Source organism: Carassius carassius, chromosome 28, assembly GCF_963082965.1.
Source record: "Carassius carassius chromosome 28, fCarCar2.1, whole genome shotgun sequence".
Lineage (NCBI taxonomy): Eukaryota > Metazoa > Chordata > Actinopteri > Cypriniformes > Cyprinidae > Carassius > Carassius carassius.
Window position 1 is genome coordinate 8,141,907 of NC_081782.1, and position 21,195 is coordinate 8,163,101.

Below are 21,195 nucleotides of genomic sequence, written 5' to 3' on the forward strand. Positions count from 1 at the left end.
ATGGTTTCCTGCTGAACAGATATCGTTTATGCATTGTGTTGAAGCATAAATATTAAACAATAGCTATACTTTGTACTCATTGTAGTATTCATCATCTGATCTGAATGTTGCTAACGGATAAAAACAACCAACTAAATGAAAAAAAAAAACTATCAATACTGGCTCACCCTCAACGTCATCAAGGATGCCATCTGGGCCACCAGAAACCTGCTGGTGGGGAAGCGCGTTACGGTAACCCTCCGTGCATGCGAGCTAAAGGTAACATCAATGCTGCAGGGGTACCGGACGACGATATTCGGACGGGGGGGCCGGGGTCGCACAGAGAGGGTCCCGGCAGGCACCGACCCTGGCTGCCCGTAGATGCACCCTCACCATTCTGGCTACGGGAACAGCGGGCCAGGGGGCCAGAGGAGAGGGGATCTCCGCTGAGCCCGTGAAGTAGCATCTCATGTCCCTGTTCTGGAGAGTGGGGTGAAGACCGACTTGATAAGGACTCACCCCCGGTCTTGCACAACAGATGATTTTTTATTGGTGTTTTTACGGGGAAGTCGTGGCCTGGTGGTTAGAGAATCGGACTCCCAATCGGAGGGTTGTGGGTTCGAGTCTCGGGCCGGCAGGAATTGTGGGTGGGGGGAGTGCATGTACAGTTCTCTCTCCACCTTCAATATCATGACTTAGGTGCCCTTGAGCAAGGCACTGAACCCCCAACTGCTCCCCGGGCGCTGCAGCATAAATGGGCTGCCCACCGCTCCGGGTGTGTGTTCACAGTGTGTGTGTGTTCACTGCTCTGTGTGTGTGCACTTTGGATGGGTTAAATGCAGAGCACAAATTCTGAGTATGGGTCACCATACTTGGTGGAATGTCACTTCACTTCACTATATTAAAAATATAGATTATGCATAATGCAGCATTTCAACAAGCTAATCTGTAACCCTTCTGGCTTGTATTATGCACAAGGTGGTTTTAAGGGCCTTTAACATATTTCTTTCTTAATGCCCCATTCTACGACCTTTTCTCGGCAGGAATGGCATTTAATCCGATTGTAACAGAGGCTTACGTTCCAAAAAAAAAAAAAAAAACTAGTCTGGGTCTCATCTGCCTGTTACAGGGACCGCTTGCACCCCCCCCCCCCCCCCCCCCGCCACCTACAGCTCACAGAAATATAATAAGCTGCCTGTTTAGGACAATAGAGCTGAGCAGAGAGCCCAAGTCTGCATCATTTCCATAAACTACACTTTCTTGCAATTAATCAACATTAGCGAGACAGCTCAGCCAGACAGCATGTGACTCTTTCTATTACCTGGGTCTAATTACAGGATATTGCATTCAGCAAGCAATAAGCAGTTTAACCACAGGCCTGAAGAAAACAATTACAAAAGACCCTCTCGACACAAGAAGTGAGGTCTTAGTACAGATATCTGCATGCTCAGACTTTTAAGGAATCTTTGAAAATCTACAGACCACAAGGAAGCAGTTGCACAGACATATAACTAGGCTGATCTTGCATGCTGAGAGTTGCATAAGCGGTATTTACAGTGTTGTGTTTGGGGAGATGCCATGAGTCACAGAGCACTAACAGAAGAGATGCATCTGTGCTTCTTTATCCTTATATGTCAGGTTTAAACTGCAGACGTGGGCTGGAGAGGCTGGAATGAAAGAGTTATTTCCTGACGCTGCATCCACATCCGGTCTGTCTATCCATTAATGATGAACAAATAGGACAGACTGCTTTTAAAATGGCTCGCAGCACTGACTGAGGATTTGTAATATTGCACTATATGTTTCACAGTTGGACTGTGAACTATGAGTAATGATCTTAGTGTTATTGCTCTGTCTATAAATCTATAAGTTCAAAGTTCAAGGTGCTGTGTTTAACATTTGAGTGTATAATTCCACTGCTTATTAAAGGGATAGTTCAGTTCAGTTTCTGTATAGAGTACAAATAGAGGATAGTTAAAGAATCTTTAAACAGTTTCTTTCATAACAGTTCATGGCGCCCACCTCTGTCAAGATATCTTCTGAAGTCAAATTATATTTTAAGAACTGCTTCGTGTTTATCCAGTTCACGAACTGGACTGAAAGATCCATTTATAAATCAATAAGATCATTAAGTCAGTGATTTGAATTCAAGAACTAGACCAGGGCTGTGTTTCCCAAAAGCATCATAATCCTAAGTAGATCGATGGAAACACTGGCACATATAGTGTTCATCTATTTCAGGCCTGTTCACACCAAGGACAATAACTATAAAGAAAACGATAAAGATATAGTTCTGAAAATCATTCCAAATATTTAAGAACATTTAGAAATATAAAAATAATGATAAAGGCAGAGAGGTACAATACCATTGGAATCACTTTCAGAACAGTTTTTTCCAGCTGACGAACAATAAAAACATTGACACCCAAACAGAATCAATCCTGCTATAATGAGCTCGAGAATTTAAAAGGGCAGACAAGCATGCATTTAGAATAAACAGACATATATTGTCCGAACAAATAGATACTGTCCGCTGGTGTGGACTGGACACTAACACAGTTTACAGTTATAGTTATCGTTCTTAGTGTTAATGGGCCTTTAAATGAACACTCCACTTTTTTTTAAATAGACTCATTTTCAAACTCCCCTAGAGTTAAACAGTTGAGTTTTACTGTTTTCGAATCCATTCAGCCGATCTCCAGGTCTGCCGGTAGCACCTTAGCTTAGCTTAGCTTAGCATAGATCATTGAATCTGATTAGACCGTAAGCATCTCATTCAATATTGACCAAAGAGTTTCTATATTTTTCCTATTTAAAACTTGACTCTTCTGTAGTTACATCGTGTACTAAGACCAACGGAAAATTAAAAGTTGCGAACTATACTCTAACTCTGGCATAATAATCAAGGAACTTTGCTGCCATGCCATGGGTGCAGCAGGCGCAGTGATATTACGCAGTGCCTAAAAATAGTCCCTATTTTCAGACTATTTTTAGTATGAGAGTATAGTTCCTAGCCATGTCAGCCTAAAAAATTTGCATATTTTCAAAAAGAGTGGAGTGTTCCTTTAAGCTTACAACTCTTTTGGGAAACGCAACCCAGTCTGATTCATCAGTGAATCATTCAGTATAATTTGTGAACAGAATCAATAATTCAGTGAAAAGAAGTGACTCAAATAAATGATTCGTTCATCAAATCTGACTAGTCCAGTTCAAGTTTAAATCACTGATTCAGTAATTCAGTTGAAATTGTCTTTTTTTTTGTCATTTTTGGAGCTATGATGTTATGATCTGTCAAGGATTGTGTGAAGATTCAGATTCTTCACAATGATACTTTTTCTATGACAAGAGTCATAGAAAAATATGACTAAAATTAAACTAATGCCTTGCATAAAAAATATTCTTATAGCAGTAAAAATTAGAGCATTTACTTTTCGCATTAATCAAGTAAAACTACTAGAGAAACTTGTGAAAGTAGATGTTACAAATAAAAGAGATTTATTTGAAGTGAGCATGTTAATGCAATCAGTGTCACAATAAACAGCCATATAAATGCAGAGTAGCTTATTGAGACATTGATGTCACTCTTTTGGATCTACCATCAGATGAACTAACAGTCACCGGCCATTGTTGGAAGAGAAGATGTGATACGTCAACCCTGACCTTCATCCACACCCAACCAAGACTGGATATCATCACAAATGAGACAGTTCATGAATTTCTTATCACATCTGATCCTGAATAACCCAACAGTGCTGATATGAGGCATGAAGTCCTGCTGCGCCGGCCCAGATGTCAAGTCCATTGAGAGATGCTTGGCTCCTGTTCAGCCTAATGAAAGCTTTGTCTGCTGTGCCGCACAGCTCCCTGCATCCTTAAAACTAGATGGATGAATCTGTCCATTAATGCCTATCAGTTACTCCTTATCATTTACCCAACGATTATTCAACAACATATTGACTCATTAGCACACTGTAACAAGCAGAAGGATAAAAATGAAGCCATTTGTCTTTTGGTAAATGATATAAGATGCAGGGAAAATTTGCTGTAGTACAAGTTACGTATGACACATTTTCCGAAGCAGACATTAGTCACACAATATCTAAACTTGTGTTACTGTCCACCAGCAGTGTGGTGTGGTCATCTGGACATCTACACTAACCAACAGTAGCATAACAAAACCGATCTGGGCATGAAAGCAGATTGAGGAAAACGTCATTGTTTGTTTGATTGTTTTATTTAAATATGAATTTATTTATAAATATAATTAATTTTATATAATTCATAAAAATAAACTAGTAAAAACATGGTCTGAAAAAACATTTCGAATGGTGTAAATTTATTTATTTGTTTATTTACTTATTACATCAAATAGGATATTGCATAATGCGTTAAATATCATACAATTCTAATGAATTACTATTTACACTTTTTAACTAAATTAGGCATTTATAATAATTTATAATTTATTACATATGCCAACTGTAACGGTTATATTTTTATTGATATTTACACTTTTCAAATAGGAATTGGTTATTTCTGTAATTTCTTCTTTTTAAAAAACAACAACAGTCTTTGTTGGTACAATTATGCATATATGCATAAATTAGGTATATTTACATTTATGCCAAGAGAGAAACTAGCAACCTTAAGCTTAACAGTAGTTTAAATTTGCAACCATTTAAATTGCAAATTAAACGAGCATAAATATAAAATGCATGCTTTTATTTATATTTTACATATTATAATATATTGCATGTTCTATTGTGTGTGGTTGGTTTTTATGTTTGCAGTCCACTGATTATTCATTTCTTATGCTGTCAAAAACAGAAATTAAACATTAATAAAAAAAATCATTCAGTTGTAAAAACAATACCAGTCAATCTGATAACTACTTTATAATGACTCAAAAAAAAAAAACGTATTTAAATGTCTCATTACTTTGAGTGCACAGGTTAAGAAGGAGAGAGATCCAACACATCCAAAAAAATCTATCACACACCACCTAGACAAATCTATAGTCAGTGTGATTGGATTCACTGTGATGCATGAGTGCATTTGTGTGTATTAAGTTAAATTCTGCACACACACACACACACACACACACACAGAAATACACATTTCTGCAAGGTCAAAATATTCCAGACCACCGGGCGCCACCCACCCCCTTGTCAACTCGATGGCAGGACTGCAGAGTAAACTGTCACTCACACAAAGATGTGATTCCCGCACATCAATTCACCTGATACGTGCTGCTGTCTGTCTGTCTGCTTTGCTTAACATCAACCTGTCAGCATCTTTCCAGCGTGAACCTTCACCAGTCCTGGTACAGACACTAACCATGACACGACAAGCAGAATATTGACTTCTCCACATCTATTATTCTTGTTGGATAAAATGCACCATCAACAACAAACAATCAAATGATTTCATTTTGTTCCAATCATCACGTTCAACACCAATAGCACGTTATCTTCATCTTACAGTGTAGCATCTCACTATCCAACCTGCTAGGCTCAGAATTCAGCAGCATTTAGTAAGCAAACAACAAAAGGCCACTGGATATGCATTTACATCCTACTCAGAGCTAAACCAGAATCACTGCAGCAAAACATTTCTACATGTCATTGATAATGCAGTTAGATAATGCATAATCTGTAGATAGGGGAAAAAATGTGAAACTGCTGACATAAAGACTACACTTTCATCCTTCTTCTCAAACAGATGAAGACAAAGTATAAGGAACAGCTGAGCATTTACTGTGCCAAAGTGGGTAACAGCTGCAAAATTGAACAGATGGGGCTGGTGAAACTTTCTCAAGACTACTGTTTCTACTTTATTTTAGCAGATTCCCACTTTACATAGATGTTTCTTGTATCAAAAGAGGATACAGTACAAGCTTAATGGAAATGGGGTTATGTTATTATGCTCTTCATGTTATCTTAAAACTAGTAGCTCCTTGGTAACTGAATGGACTTATTGTATCATTTCTGTGGCAAATCCATCCAATGCCACTTGGCTAATGATCGTGTTGGCAGTCTTTCAGTATCTGGACTACAAATCAACATTATATATTTAATCGCTGCATGTACTGTATCAACACAACATGGAAACCTGTTCAGCATAGTTATACTGTCTTTGTCACCAACACACCTGTCATTTTTAAAACAATCCCAATTAGTCTTGCGCTGCTTTTACACCAAATGAAATATTTAACGTGGGTTTTACTCACTTCGACAAACCGCAAGAATAGTTAAACAACTGATGCATGGAACACTGGGCCTAAATTTTCCCACTTTTCTAGTGAAATTCATGACATGCATGAGCAATGGTGCATGATGGAGGAAACTGCCTGAAAAAAAAGACTGTAAAAGCCATTTCAGACAAACTTTTGAGGGAATAAATGCTTCAGAGAAGAGGAGCCATTTTTATGTACAGTAAGACTGAACTTGATACCTCAGTAGCATGTGTAGTAAACTAATTGCACTAAATCCTACAGTAATAATAATAATACTGTACTAAATACTCGATAGAGGTGGTTCATTCTGACTTCCAGATTCTTTTAAAGTATGCATTATAGAAGTCATATAATGCACCTAATTCAGATCATTTATCAGCAGGCATTGCATGAACTTTACAAAATATGTACTTTAAGAGACAAAAGAAGTCTATACAGGAGTGGTTAAGTGTAAGGATGCTAACAGCTATAAAAAGTGCAAATATTATGTGATGGCATGACATTCATTCTGCATTCACAGTGAAACAAAGAAACATGAAGACAGTCAAATATACCGTGTCAAACTCGATGACCTAAAGCACAGCCTCATGACATACAGGGGAATGAATCTACATCCTGCTGATATTTTAAGACTTCCTCACATCCTCGGAGATGGTGGACACTGAAACTGTAAAAACCGCGAGGAACGTTTAGAAAGAACAGAGGCTGATTTCAGCCGTAAAACCATAGAGATGCGTGTCTCCTGTACAAATGTCAATGAATTATTCAACATATGTTTCAGCGTATTCACCGCAATGACAAAACTAGTCCACTCACGTGAAATTTGGGCCGGGTTTAGAGAAGTCAGCATGAATAACGGGAGGAAGCGTTTTTCATCGTCAATATCTGATAAACAATCCGGTTTTTACGGTTTATTTTGTTTTGTTTTTTTTTCATGAAAAACTGCAGTCCTTTTCTCCGAATGGGAGAGTCGGTAAGGAGGGGACGGTGAGCTGAGACTGTGGGCGTGTGCGAATGCAAATGATGTTCGTTCATTGGTCAGCAGCGGTATAGGAGGAGCTACGGTAGCCAATGAGAGTTCGTATTTTGGAATATGTAATTATTTAAAATGTATATCTGAAAAGGAGTGATCCGCTGGGCTTTTGGTTGCTTCCAGTGAGTTGAATATTTTGAATCCAAAAGAAAGATTCATTAAGTGATTTGTTCATGATACTTTCTGAAGGATGCAACGGTAAATGCCTCTACGTGTAAACAAGTATTTTGTGTGTTAATAAGTTACCAATCACCCAACCAGTTCGTAAAAAAAAAAAAAAATTATAAGAGAATTGCAATCATATTACACACTAATTAATTTCACAGTGGATGAGACATTGTAGGACACACCTTGGAAAGACGTCTTGGGATAGTAAAAAATCTGGTCCTTTTTTGTCCCTTTTTTTTTCTTAAACACTATTCTGCCAAAAAGAAAGAAACAAAAGTCAACTTATGACCATAGAATATATGAGTGAATGGCTGTATGGGTGGGGTTATGAGGCTGCATAGGGCTGGGCTTTGTTTACAGTTGGGTGGGGGAGGTATGACTGAAGTCTTTGGGCTTTCATTATGAAGGTGGTCGTTGCTATGGAGACTGCATCCAGCCTAATAAGGCAGCCAGATGGTAGAGGCAGACTGTCTCCCGAGCCACGTCAGCAGACATTAAGACATAGACTTAACATTATTACACATCTATCCGAAATGTGCATCATGGTGTCCTCTGCCCCCCGCCCCCAACCCCACCCAAAAAAAAGTCAGCTGATGTTCTTTTTTATTAACTAATTAATTAATTTACATTTTATATTACACTTCCAATCAATAGATACAAATATTGGTTAAAATTGTGTTATGACATTTTCCATTCTACTTGCAACCAATATATTATATACTTGAAATGATAATTTTGTTTTATAAAATATAATTTAACAATTTAAATTATTTCATTTTGAATATATTTATATTTTATATTATACTTTTAAATACTGGTAAATCAAAATGTGTTTGTGTTTTATATAATAATAATTTAATCATTTGTAAGAATCATTCCAACAATTATGTTATTCAATTTACAAACTGTTTATTCATATATATGTAAAGAAATTAAATACATCTCTAAACAATTCAAGCATCTGAAATAAACAGCATCAAGCATTTGCATGTACTGTAACAGCATGAAATCAAACATATGAAACAGAGCCATTTTCAGTATCAGCTGTCCTATGACCATAGCATGTTGTGACATTCAATTAGTGCTTGAGCCTTTATTCTCAGTTCTTTGAAACTGATGATGATTCACTCACACAATCAGCCAAACACCCCTTCCCCCAAAACTCCACCCCCACAGGGTCTCAGGCTGTCTAGAAGGCACTTAGACCACCTAATGCAGACCTGTGGGGACCCTACGACATTATCTATTCTCCCTAACTAAGCCCCAATGTCTTTTTTGAGGTTAAGCCCCCTTTAGCTTTTCATTAGTCAGAAGCTCAGCAGGCTAAAACATTTACAACCATCAAGTAGCACAGGATATCTTGTTATAGGCCACATCTACATAACACATACACACACACACATACACATGTGCGCGCACACACACACACACACACACACACACACACACACACAAATATAGCTGGCCTAAAACAGGAAAAGTAACACCATGTAAAAATGCACGTAAACATCTTAGTGTACGATTGACTCCTAACTGGAACATGGTCTCTAAATCTTGTATTGAAAATCAAATGCAGAGGTCTTACCAGCAATGACTCAAATAAAAGGCATTCTTTCATTTCTAGAGCACTGAAAACCACAGATGAAACTCATGAAACTCTCTATTCCCAAGTTCATCATGTAGGCGAGTGTTTTGATCTGTCATCATTTCAGACCTACAATGACCATTCAGAGGCAATTTTCAGAAACATGATGTGGTACGAGCCAGATCAGGTCAATAGAATATGAATAATAATAACAATTGATAAAAATAAAACATTAAATTCTTCATCAGACAATACACTAAGTACATATTTTCAATTAAAAAATATTTTTGTTACAATTTTGTTGTTTCTATGTGGCGAATAGCCACCAGGTTTACCAGCTATTTTGATTGCTAAGTATGGAATATAAAATAAGGGTATTTTCTCTTAGTCTTTGCATTGTGAATGGTTCATTTTTGCAGATAAAGATGCAGTATCATCATGGAAAATCATGTCGTGCACTGCCCCCTTGTGTTTAAGAATGTACACTGCAGGTAAAATGTCTAATTTTCTACTGATCTCAACAGTTTTTAGATGCTGTGTCCTTTTATAGTAGACATTGAAACAAATTCCTATTCACTGTTTCAGCAAGCAACAGTGACAGAGCGCCAAGCTTGTTTTTCATAAACGCAGCATGACACCCAGCATGAATGTCTGAATAAATATACATTTTTAGATCATGGGTCTACGCTGTCAGAATCAAGCTCTTTTGATTTTGTATCTTTTTCACACCAACGCTTAAATAAAGACATAAGGCTGAAGCCCTCTTTAGTGCTTTTAAATGGTATTGTTTGGCTATTTCTCTTCCCAGTACTAAACTGCAAGCCAGGCACTGTCTCTTCAGTCTTCGTCTCCGGCTCGACCGATTGTGACTGTATTGAGTCAACAGATTGGGATTCCTCTTGGGAGTTAAGTGGCTTGGTGTCTGAATCTTTAACCATCTCTGTAGAGTTTTGCAACCTAGCAATCATATCGCAATCCATAGATTTCCCTTTTCCAATAACACCTATAGAGGGAGCCGGAGATGCGTTTAGATTACTAGGCACAAACAGATCCTCTTGGCTGGTATTTCCACTACTGGCCTCGGGAAGTGCGATTGTGTGCCTGCGATTGATGATCTGGCCGTTCTGCAGCAGAGAGCTGGATTTAGAGGTGTTTTCTTCTATGGTCATGATCAGCAGTCTTCTGTCTTCCTGGAAGAACGTCTGCCTGGGAGAAAGGATCGGTGACAGGGCCTCACCGGATGAAATGCTACTTCGACTGGACTGGTATTGCAAAACTTTCCGTGACACCTCTCTCATATTTTGCACCTCTATCTCTGTCTGCACATCTTCCTCCTCCTGCACCGTGAATACAGAGACATGTTGACTGATTGAGGAATCTGCACTTTTCTGCACAGGGCTTGAGATTGTAATCTCTGGGTGCTTGGGCATCTCATCTTTATCATCGCTCTCCATGATCGAAGTGGATTGCATGGCACTTTTGATCCAGCTGTCTCTCGTGACCTCTCTGTTGTCAGCGGGGCGTTCCTCCAGCGTGGTGGTCTCAGTAAGATTGCCCCGTGAGGGGGAACTGTTCCCGGCTCTACGGCGGGACTGGCGACAGTTGTACCTCTGTAGGATGGACTCCAGAGCAACTCCTTCAATGTCTTTGTCTCGTGAGGAGCAGGTGGCGGTGGAACGTCGCTTGGCTGCGATCTGAGTACGCTCTCGCTGTCTGCGCTTCACCTCCACCGTTTCTCGTTCAAGATTCTCCTATATTGAGAAGAGAAATGACATGGCCATAAGGTCATTCATTTATTAATTACTCACCATCATGTTGTTCCAAACCCATAAGACCTTTATTCATTTTCAGAACACAAATGAAAGAAAGGAAGTAAGAACATTGTTAAAATAGCCCATGTGACATCAGTGCTTCAAGCATAATTTTATGAAGCTAAGAGAAGTCTTTATGTTCAGTTCTCACATATAATTCATTTCTTTAGGTGTACATACATTTTACATGTAAAATGTTTGCTTAGAGTACCTAGAATGCATCTTTAGATGGTGCAATTACCTGAACCGCTCGTTTGAACTTCTCACAGAAAGAGTAGAAAATGGAGCAACACTCCTCTAGTTTGAACTGAGTTGGATCCTCACAGAAATACTCCGCTACAGAATCACTCACGGCAGAAAGGTTTTTGAAGGCCGCCTCGGTCTCCTTTAACCTGGTGTCTGCATTCTAAAAAATTTGAGAAATTTTATTTAACATTAACATTTGTGTCAGCACATCACTAGTAAATAGACTCATTAGTGTTTTACCATAGGGACAAAAAACTTGCATGCTCATATTCAGAGATAAACTAAAAAGGCCTTGAGGACTTGTGACATATAAAACTCCTCACCTGCAGAAAATCCCTCATCTGTTCTTCCAGATCTGGCTGTTTACTAGTATTCTGCATTGCCACCTGGACTCTATTCACTTCCTTTTGGAAATCAGTCTCGATTTCCTGCTTATGGATCCTATATTGCAGAAGACAAAGAAAATATTTCACTCTTTTTTGCATTTTTAAGGGCAATTTAGTATTGAGCACAATAAGTTGAGCTTAACAGATCAGTTGAAAGACTTTTGCTAAAGTAAGATTGAGATTCTATCTTCAGTGATGAAAAACTTAAACTTATAATCAGAAATGTTGCTTTGGCAGGTAAATGAAAAATTGTGAAGTTAAAGATAAATTAAAGTACAAGTGCTATAATTACTACAACTAAAACTTATATATTATTAACATTTTACTTTAAAGCTCAAAATAAATATTTTTAAATATAACAACAAAACTAATGAAAATAACAAACGAAAAACAAAATGACTAACATTTAATTAAAAACTAAAAACGTAATAATAAAAGCTCTTCAAAATACAACAGATTTTTGTAATGTGTGTGTTTTTATATTCAGTTATAATTAAATTCATAGCATAAAATAAAAGAGTTCTTTTTCAAAAAGCAATGTGTGGCCTACCTTGCTGCATCTCCAATGTGTTGTAGTTGCTCTGGGAACTTCAGCAGCAATGCATCAATCTTCTGGGCTTGCTGTGGTAACAGACAAATGAGAAAATAATTAAAATGGAAATAAAGCCGTGTTTCTTGTGGCTCTGGCATCACAGTATAATATTAATCATCATAGCTACCATCGCTACATAGTGCATAAGGTTCATTCCAGGCTTGTTGGCTTTGGTATCTGCTAGCTTGAGAAGCGACGGTATCCGGAATCCCACTGCGCTGCCAGCGTACCCTCCCTGGTGGATGTGAGGAAAGCATCTCATGACAATGGAAACACACTCACATGTGCAGTGCCTTATGCTGTTTTGAGGTTGACCGACTTTAATCATTGTTAACAAGCGTCACTAGATACAGTGGCATGATTGTACTCACAGAGTTCATGTAGTTCCCTGTCTTCAAGACCAGACGGATGACTGAATGTAGATCAGCACATTCCAGCAGCTCTGGAAGTAGTTTCATACATGGGTTAGGTGAAATAAAATAAATAACAATTAGTAATAAACAAAATACTACAGGATTAGCATGTTTTTTGACTTTTTTATGTTTCCTGGGAATCAAACTTAGTCATGGTCTAGCTGCTAGCAAATTACATAAATAGGAAGTACATAAATAGGATGTTTTTTAAAGGTGGTTTAAATTATAATCAAATATGTTTTTAGTAAAATGTCATTATGCAGTACTTTAACTTTTTATTAGGTACACCTTGCTGGCCACTTTATTAGGTACACCCTTTTGCCTTCAGAACTACCTTCATTCTTTGTGGCATAGATTCAAAAAGGTGTTGGAACATTATTCAGAGATTTTGCTCCATGTTGAGATGATAGTATCACGCAGTTCCTGCAGATTTGTCGGCTGTACATCCATGATGTGAGTCTCCCATTCCACCATATCACTAAAAGGTGCTCTATTAGATGGAGATCTGGTGACTGTGGAGGCCATTTGAGGAAAGTTAACTTTTTATTCCTGGAGAGAAAGTGCCCTTTTTTCTGGGATGCTTTTTTTTTATTTTTGAAAAATAATATATATTTCTGTTTGCACACAGCTTCCCTGTCAAACAAATATATTTATTGAAATACAGTATCTAAATATCAGGTCAGGAGTTCTGAAGCGCTCCCTCTCCCTCTCCCCCGATTGTTAAACCCGATTGTATTGCTTCCGCTAAAGAAAATAGTCCGCTCCGTCTCTACGGTTAGAATCCTGTGAGTCCATAGCAACGCTCTGTTTTTCATGGCAACGGTCTGTTATACTCCGCGCAGCAGTCTGTTGGTTATAACAGACCGCATTCTTCATTGGAATTCAACCAAGCCATGTAATAAAATAAGTTAATAAAATAAACATATATCACCACCAGGTGATATGCTTTAGTTATTTTGTTTATCCTATTAACCTGCATTTCCCTGTCAATTAGATGCAAATGTGCGCATTTTAACTAGTTGACGCCTAATTTAACTAGTTGACGCCTAATTTGCATACAGAACGTCCCCAGTTATTGACTTACATCAAGAGTCTTTCCCCCTGAAATTTAGAAATCTAAATTGGTGAATTTAGAAGAAATCTACAGATGCAAACAGATGGAGGATACACTAAAAAATGTAGTAAATCTGAGTAACTGCATCTGGTACATTAATAAATAAAACTGAGTAGAAATAAGTTAACATTAAACTTTAAAAATAACAATATTTATAAATTAACTATTTAAGTAATTTAACTTTTTTTATTTCCTCGAAACCTTTATAAAATAGTATTCCATACCACCACAAATACATACATGACATTGGCTTTTATTGAATTTTTACTCAATTATTTTGGTAAGTTTAATTTTAAAGTGTTACATATTCTGATAACACCAAAATAATTAAAACGATGTAGTGCCTTGTGCAAAAATAAACAAATTATTTGTAAAACACGCCCCTCTGTTTGATGCAGTTATTTAGGTTATTCTAAATATGAAGAGTTCAGATGAAAAATCCTCTAAGTGCCATCTGAAATTTCCTTCAATAATGATAATTTTTATCAAGCTTGTATGTTTATGTTCACTTATTTCACATTACTGGCAATGAAAATTACCTATTAATTGTCATTTAAGTTAAATTACTGAACTTAAATACGAGCTTGAAAAAAAGCTCATAAGAAAATTTCAGATGGCACTTAGAGGCTTTTGCATCTGAACTCTTCATATATACTTGAAACTAGTAGCATAGAAAATTTCAAAGTTTTCAAAACATGCACATTGTGGAATGGTTTCCTTTGCTGCTCTATAAACCTAGTGAATACTAAGGAGACCATGGTTTCTGTGAACTGATTATTTTGTAGACATCTTTTGAAAATGAAACAATTGCGTGAGTTTGAGGAAGATAAAATTAATTAACTTTTTAAATTATTTTTTTTAAAAGGAAGTCAGAGTTGCGTTAATATATATATATATATATATATACTTTTTTGTTTAAAAAAAAAAAAAAACTAATTATGAGAAGTGCCCTTTATTTCACTTGAGCCCCTGCCCCTCAAAATGTCTGTGCACGTCCCTGGTCATGTTCAAGAAACCCGTCTGAGATGATTTGAGCTTTGTGACATGGTGCATCATCGTGCTGAAAGTAGCATCAGAAGATGGGCACACTGTAGTCATAAAGGGATGGACATAGTCAGCAACAATACTCAGGTAGGCTGTGGAGTTTAAACGATGCTCAATTGGTACTAAGGGACCCAAAGTGTGGCAAGAAAATATCCCCCATTACACCACCACCAGCAGCAGCCTGAACCCTTGATACAAGGCAGGATGGATCCATGCTTTCATGTTCTTCAATTTCTGACCCTACCATCTGAATGTCACAGCAGAAACTGAGACTCATCAGACCAGGTAACATTTTTCCAATCTTCTATTGTCCAATTTTGGTAAGCCTATGCGAATTGTAGCCTTCATTTCCTGTTCTTAGCTGACAGGAGCAGCACCCGGTGTGGTCTGCTGCTGTAGCCCATCTGCTTCAGGCTTCGATGTGTTGTGCGTTCAGAGATGGTATTCTGCATACCTTGTTTGTAATGAGTGGTTATTTGAGTAACTGTTGCCTTTCTATCATCTCTAACCAGTCTGTCAATTCTCTTCTAACCTCTGACATCAACCAGGCATTTTCGTCCACACAACTGCCGCTCACTTTGATAGTTTCTCTTTTTTGCACCATTCTCTGTGTACTGGCTTTCCAATGGCATTGCCGTTGATAATAGGAGTTAGCAAGTTTGGAACACGTACAAACAAGAGTCCATGCAGACGGATATACATGCATAAAAAATTTCACATTTATTCGTGAGCTCCATTATACACTACATGATCTCAAACCTCATGTGGCCTCTCTTTCTTCCAATGTACACACAAAGCCACACCTTATGGACCGCATACAAATTACAATCCACTTTGTAAGCTACTCTGTCGTGCGGTCAAAAACTGTGTGCTTCCCAATTACCAACAACTTGTTGCTCTGGTGCTCTAATTAAACCTAGCCACAGCACCACCCAGTGGACAAAACACTTTACCATCCCCAAAATGGCCATCCTACACTCTGTAAACCCTAGAGATGGTCATGCATGAAAATCCCAGTAGATCAGCAGTTTTTGAAATACTCAGACCAGTCTGTCTGGCACCAACAACCATTCCACATTTAAAGTCACTTAAATCCCCTTTCTTTCCCATTCTGATGCTCGGTTTGAACTACAGCAAGTCATCTTCACCACATCTAGATGCCTAAATCCATTGAGCTGCTGCCGTGTGATTGGCTGATTAGCGATTTGTTACCAAGCAATTGAACAGGTCTAACCCTTTAGACCTTGATCTTGAACAGGTGTACCTAATAAAGTGGCCGGTGAGTATATACCGTGTGTGTGTGTGTGTATATATATATTAATAAGCATTTACTGAAAACTAGAAAAAAGGTGTGACTTCCCTGCTTCAAAACAGGGAAGAGGGCATGTTGACTGATAGGAAATAGCAGACAGATTCAATTGTATGTCAATCTTACCTTGTCCAGCAGAGGTCATGACTGCAATAGAGTGATTCACTTCATCCATAAAATGGGGGAATTCCTCTTTGAGTACTAAACTGATCAACCGTTCCTCATAGCTAGAGGAAGAACAAACAAAGATTTTTTTTATAATTATGATGGTATATCTAAAGTTCACTCACATTCAGAGTAATTTGCAGTGACCTACAAATCCACTGTCTTTGATTGATAATCAATACCTGGCGATGGAGATAAAACATGAGCTGTGATGTGCAAATAGCTTAGTATTGAAAGCGCTTTGTGTACAGTTGTGTAAGTGTATATTTGTCTTTCTGTGGCTGTATACACCCACCAAGGAACTTTGACAAGTTGTACCATGAAGCGATCTGCCTCAGAGAGAGTTGAACAGTCTCCTTTAAAATCACGAAGCTGACGCACCTATGAAATGAAGCAAATGCAATAGATTGCAGTAAGCTTTCAGTTCAAATCAAATGAAAGTTCAGTTCACAATTCAAATGAAATTGCTGCATAAGATACACATATACATTTTTGAAGTACACAAACGTATATTCAAATTCCATTGGCACACTACCAAAGCCTTGGAATTGCTCAACAAGTGAAACTAAAAACTGATCCATATATATTACACCCACCTCTCCATCCTCTGGCAGCAATTTACACAACTCTTTCAGTTTCCCAGCACCAAATCTTTCTCCTCTGCCGTTGATAATGTCATCAATCATTCCACTCACTGATCTGTGGAGAAAGATGTGGTAGAATTACAGATCAGGACCACTAAAGATCATTTAAGGAGTTACAAAATATCACTTTTTTCAGAGATTGAATGGAACTGGATCTCTCATATTATCACTATATAAAACCCCAGTCTTCCTTATGAACCTTAAGGCAGTTGAATTATGCAAAAATAAAATAAATTAAATAAGTGATTTTTTAGACTTGCAATTCAAATGAAGAAGCTGCATAAAACGTTATTATTCTGTTGTAAAATACAAATATATATATATATATAAATCATTTTTATCTGCATAAAATAAAAAAATAATACAATTTATATGCATCATATAAAAATAAAAATAAATTAATTGTTTCATTTTTCTATCTTAAAATGCTCTCTCCTATCCCAGTTTAATGTGGAGTGACAACTAAAATATTTGTTGGTTAATTTCCCAGTACTGTAAACACATTGCTATTCTGTGGCATGTCAACATTGCTCTGTTTGTTTGAGCGGCCCAACACAGCAACAGTGACTCAACCAATGGCGTGGGTTTAGGGGCGGAACTACCTGTTTATCCATCCAACGGCAGCTGTTGAGAAGGTCTGTGAAACTTGTATGAAATAAATCAATACTTTCACCGCTAGTGGAACAGACACACTTCATCTTTGAATAGACTAATAACATTGTAAAACTCAATTCTAAATTCATCATTGTTCTCCAAAACAAGTGGTACATCCGTAAAAACAGTATAAAGGAAGTGGCCGACATATGGACTTCCACTCTGTGATTGATATTTCACCATGTTCTGACTGCTGCTTACACTTAATCTCAGTTTCCTGGCCAACCATAAAAAGTACCGGGACTAGACAAGCCCAATCTTGCTTTTTTAGAGATACACACAAGCACACCAAACTGGTATCACAAGCCCTAGCACTAAAAGCTGATGTATTCATTAAAGTTAAACTGTCACAATCAACTAATCAATATCTGCAAAGAAATACTGTATGATTAAGGGAACCGCTGATGATGTAAATAATGCAAAACCCCCATCTTATCTTCATGCTTGTACTCGTGTAGAAAAGATATGGACTGCCTGATGTTGTCAGAAAAAAATTCATTTGGCTTGCAGAGACATGTGAGCAACCTAAAGTATGACTACTGCTTGTTTCCACCCTAGGATCTGCTGATGAAATGGAGAGCTTTTCTTAATACACCTTCATGATGCACTCACCTTTTGAACTGTTTGAGGAAGATACCAATGTTCATGTTCTTCTTGGAGTTGAGGATGGTCACCTGGCAAAAGAAAAAAGCTATTATACTGTATTCTATCAGACCAATTATTTTCTTATGTATATTACATCATTAACATAAATGTAAACAGATTGTACCAAGTATTTACGTCACCCTAAAGTTTGTCATCATTTATGAACTATGAAAAACTAATGATGATTAATGAATACCAACCACCCTGCCTATTCATTTTTTGCATTAAGAATAATCACCGGAACGTTGTGATGATGTGATTCAAGGGTTGTAAAATTAGATGTTCTACATCACAGTGTTTTTAAAATTAAATCTATTCAACATCGGTGGAGTCCACCTTATGTAAACACTTACAGAAAAGAAGAAATCACTCCACCTTTAAAGAGAGCTCAGATCAAAGGACAAACACAGTCGAGTGGCGTCTATAAATGCTACATCATTGTTTTTTGAATGACTATAAGCATTATTTCCAAGAGAAAGTTACATCAAATCGAGTAACCAGGATGTTTTTTCTGGCTGTGGGACAAAGCATGACTAATCATGATTACGACACTAAAATATGTAAAATCTTTCCAAACATGCTGAAAAAAAATCACATGGGATTTTTCTGGAAAGCACGGCAGTCCTAATTTCAAATCACTGTTATTTAAATTTCCTTTTAGTAAACTTCTCATTTTCTTTATCTACCTGATTTTAGCAATAGTTACCAATTAGTTCTGTATCATGCGACTTTAGCAGAAGTAAAGCCAGTTTATAAATAGATGTTCTCTGACAAAATGTCATAACCTAGCTACCTTTTGCTGAAATGATTATGCAATATACTAAACTTACAAAAGCAAGCATACTTTACACTATAAGTGATAACATGCAATTTTATTATAATTTATTATTTTTTGCACACATGCACACACACACAAAACTAAAGGGTTAGATCATTTAGAAGTAGCTTTAGTAATAATCTGCAGTACACTATGTGAAAGATAAATGACCATAAAGAAACGGTTTATGCAAAACTACCATTTAATGACACTTTCTGCATGCAGCATGAAAAGATATGAAGCTTGAATCAACTTCAGCTCTGTAATCTTTACTACAGTGACAGTTATAAAGCCCAAAACAAACTAATTAAGTGAGGTTACAACTAACCAAAAGTCATCTCTATTACAGACTGTCTGGGGCAGTCACTGACCCTACCCTGGTGACAAGCTTGATGTAAGCATATGCAAATCTCTCTAATGAAATTAGTCTGGAAACTCCCACTTACTGTAAGCCTGCAGGTACAAAAAAACTTTTCTGGCACATTCTACCTGAACTCACCAGTTCGGGTCCTGAGGCATTGCTCGGGGACTGGCGTACACTGCGGCGGTTTGTGGCCTGGACCTGCTTCTGATCATTGCGGCTGAATAACTCCTCCATACGTTTGGTGTCCAACTCAAACTCACTGTTCTTCTCAGCTGTCCATATGTTGTGTTTGCCAAGCACAGTGTCCTTAGGTATGGCGTCCCAATTGAAATTACGCATTCTAGAGGCCCGCATTGGGCCTCTGGTAAACGGGCCTCCACCAGAGAAGAGTGCAGGGGGTGGAGGGGGAGGGGGAGGTGGGGCATTAGGTGGTGGTGGTGGTGGCGGCGGTGGTATCATGATATAGATATCACATGCAAAGATTCTGCTGCATCATCCCTTTTAAAAAAAGCCAGAAAACGAAACCATGTGAAAACTGTGTGTCTACAATATGTTAACATATGCTGTCATTCAGCTGAAAAGCGAAGAATTAGTGTAGGGAAGTTAACCAAGAAACTCCAGGACTAGGTAATAACCATTGGTGAGAACATAACTAACAAAACCATGACAGAAAATACAGGTTCTCAAGTTTACATGACCTCTGACTCAGATAAACATATATATATATATATAGTTAGGTTAAATTCTCCACAACATCTGTGATGTGAGGAACTTTTAAAAGGTTAAATAACTTCTCTCAGTACCATGGTTGTTGTTGTTTTTTTTTTTACCAAAGTTCTCTAATGGTAATAATATTGTAGCCTACTCTGTACTCCAGACCTATACACGCATTTCAGTACTACTACTTATATGATACTAATGTAATAAGGTACTTACAGTAGGTACTAAACTATAACATACTCCATGAAAAGACTTTATCGCCCAAAGTCTTTTTGGTAAAACCGTAGTATCTTTGTATTTTGATTCATATAAGTGATTTACTTACTCGTTTGTGAGGTATCCAGACGTCCCCCCAAAAGAAATTGCTATCTGACAATATTTGAATCTACTTTGGCTACATACTCCAGACGAGAAAAACGTGCTCCATGTTAGTCTGTCACACGGACTGCTGTTACTGCAAAGCCATTCTGCGGAAGAATGTTGCAATCATCTGCTCTCTCTCTCTTACCTGTAGCTCACGCCCAGAAGAACTCGTCCGCGCTTGTTAATGTTTCAGACTGTAATCCTTCTGTCAGTGTCACTGTTCGAATTCCAGAAAGTACCATGTTAAAGTAGTTTATTTGTACAGTTACTTTGAGTACAGGCCGTTTCTGTGTAAATGTTCTAATGGGGAATATAGACAACCAACCATAAAATCCCCCAAAACTTAACTCATTAAAGAATCAGATTTTCTTTTTGTTTTTGGAATGAAAATTCTACGTGTATTTTAATTTCGAGGGATGAGTCATTTTTGTAAAACATTGTACATTTTAGAAGAGAACCATAGCAAATCAGATACATTTTTATTTTCTTGACTAAAACCAAGTTAAATACCAATCTATGTAGGCTACATTTTACTACACAATTGTACCTTCGAAAAATAACATCTGTGTGGAAATAAAGGAGTGGACTGTATAATGGAATATATAGTAGTCCCCTGTTGACCGTCTCTGCAAGTAGAAGTGGGCTGTTACATGAAACAGTATTTTAAGGAGATAAAATACCAGGCTGAATCAATATAAAAAACTGAGTAACACAAGGAAAATATAATTGCAGATGCAACACATTCTTGTTAAGGCGAAGTTCTTCCATCCCTTAACAAAGCATGACTCAATTTGATTACCACAGTGACACCAAGCCCTTCTCTTAGTGGAGCACAGAGTCAAGGGAATAACAATCCAATCTAGGAAAAGTGGTTAATTTTTCTAGGTTTCACCAGTAGTGTCTGCAGG

General features: G+C 37.6%; 2 protein-coding genes across 2 annotated transcripts in view; both read right to left on the reverse strand.

The window, feature by feature from the left end:
- Nucleotides 1–7,212, reverse strand: part of LOC132107845 (tripartite motif-containing protein 3-like) — a 32,439-nt gene extending 25,227 nt beyond the window's left edge. The window contains exon 1 of the mRNA XM_059514141.1: nucleotides 7,031–7,212. The gene's annotated coding sequence lies outside the window, so the exon portion shown is untranslated. The remainder of the gene's footprint in view (nucleotides 1–7,030) is intronic.
- A 1,087-nt stretch (nucleotides 7,213–8,299) lies between these two features.
- On the reverse strand, nucleotides 8,300–20,388 carry LOC132107848 (FH2 domain-containing protein 1-like). Its single transcript, XM_059514143.1, has 12 exons — nucleotides 20,250–20,388; nucleotides 19,340–19,702; nucleotides 17,991–18,052; nucleotides 16,677–16,779; nucleotides 16,376–16,461; nucleotides 16,042–16,142; nucleotides 12,407–12,477; nucleotides 12,163–12,270; nucleotides 11,994–12,064; nucleotides 11,381–11,498; nucleotides 11,053–11,217; nucleotides 8,300–10,751 (listed from the first exon to the last, which is right to left on the reverse strand). The coding sequence occupies exons 2-12, from the start codon at nucleotides 19,661–19,663 to the stop codon at nucleotides 9,675–9,677; spliced, it is 2,286 nt and encodes a 761-aa protein (XP_059370126.1). The 5' UTR covers nucleotides 19,664–19,702; nucleotides 20,250–20,388; the 3' UTR covers nucleotides 8,300–9,674.
- Nucleotides 20,389–21,195: the final 807 nt, after the last annotated feature.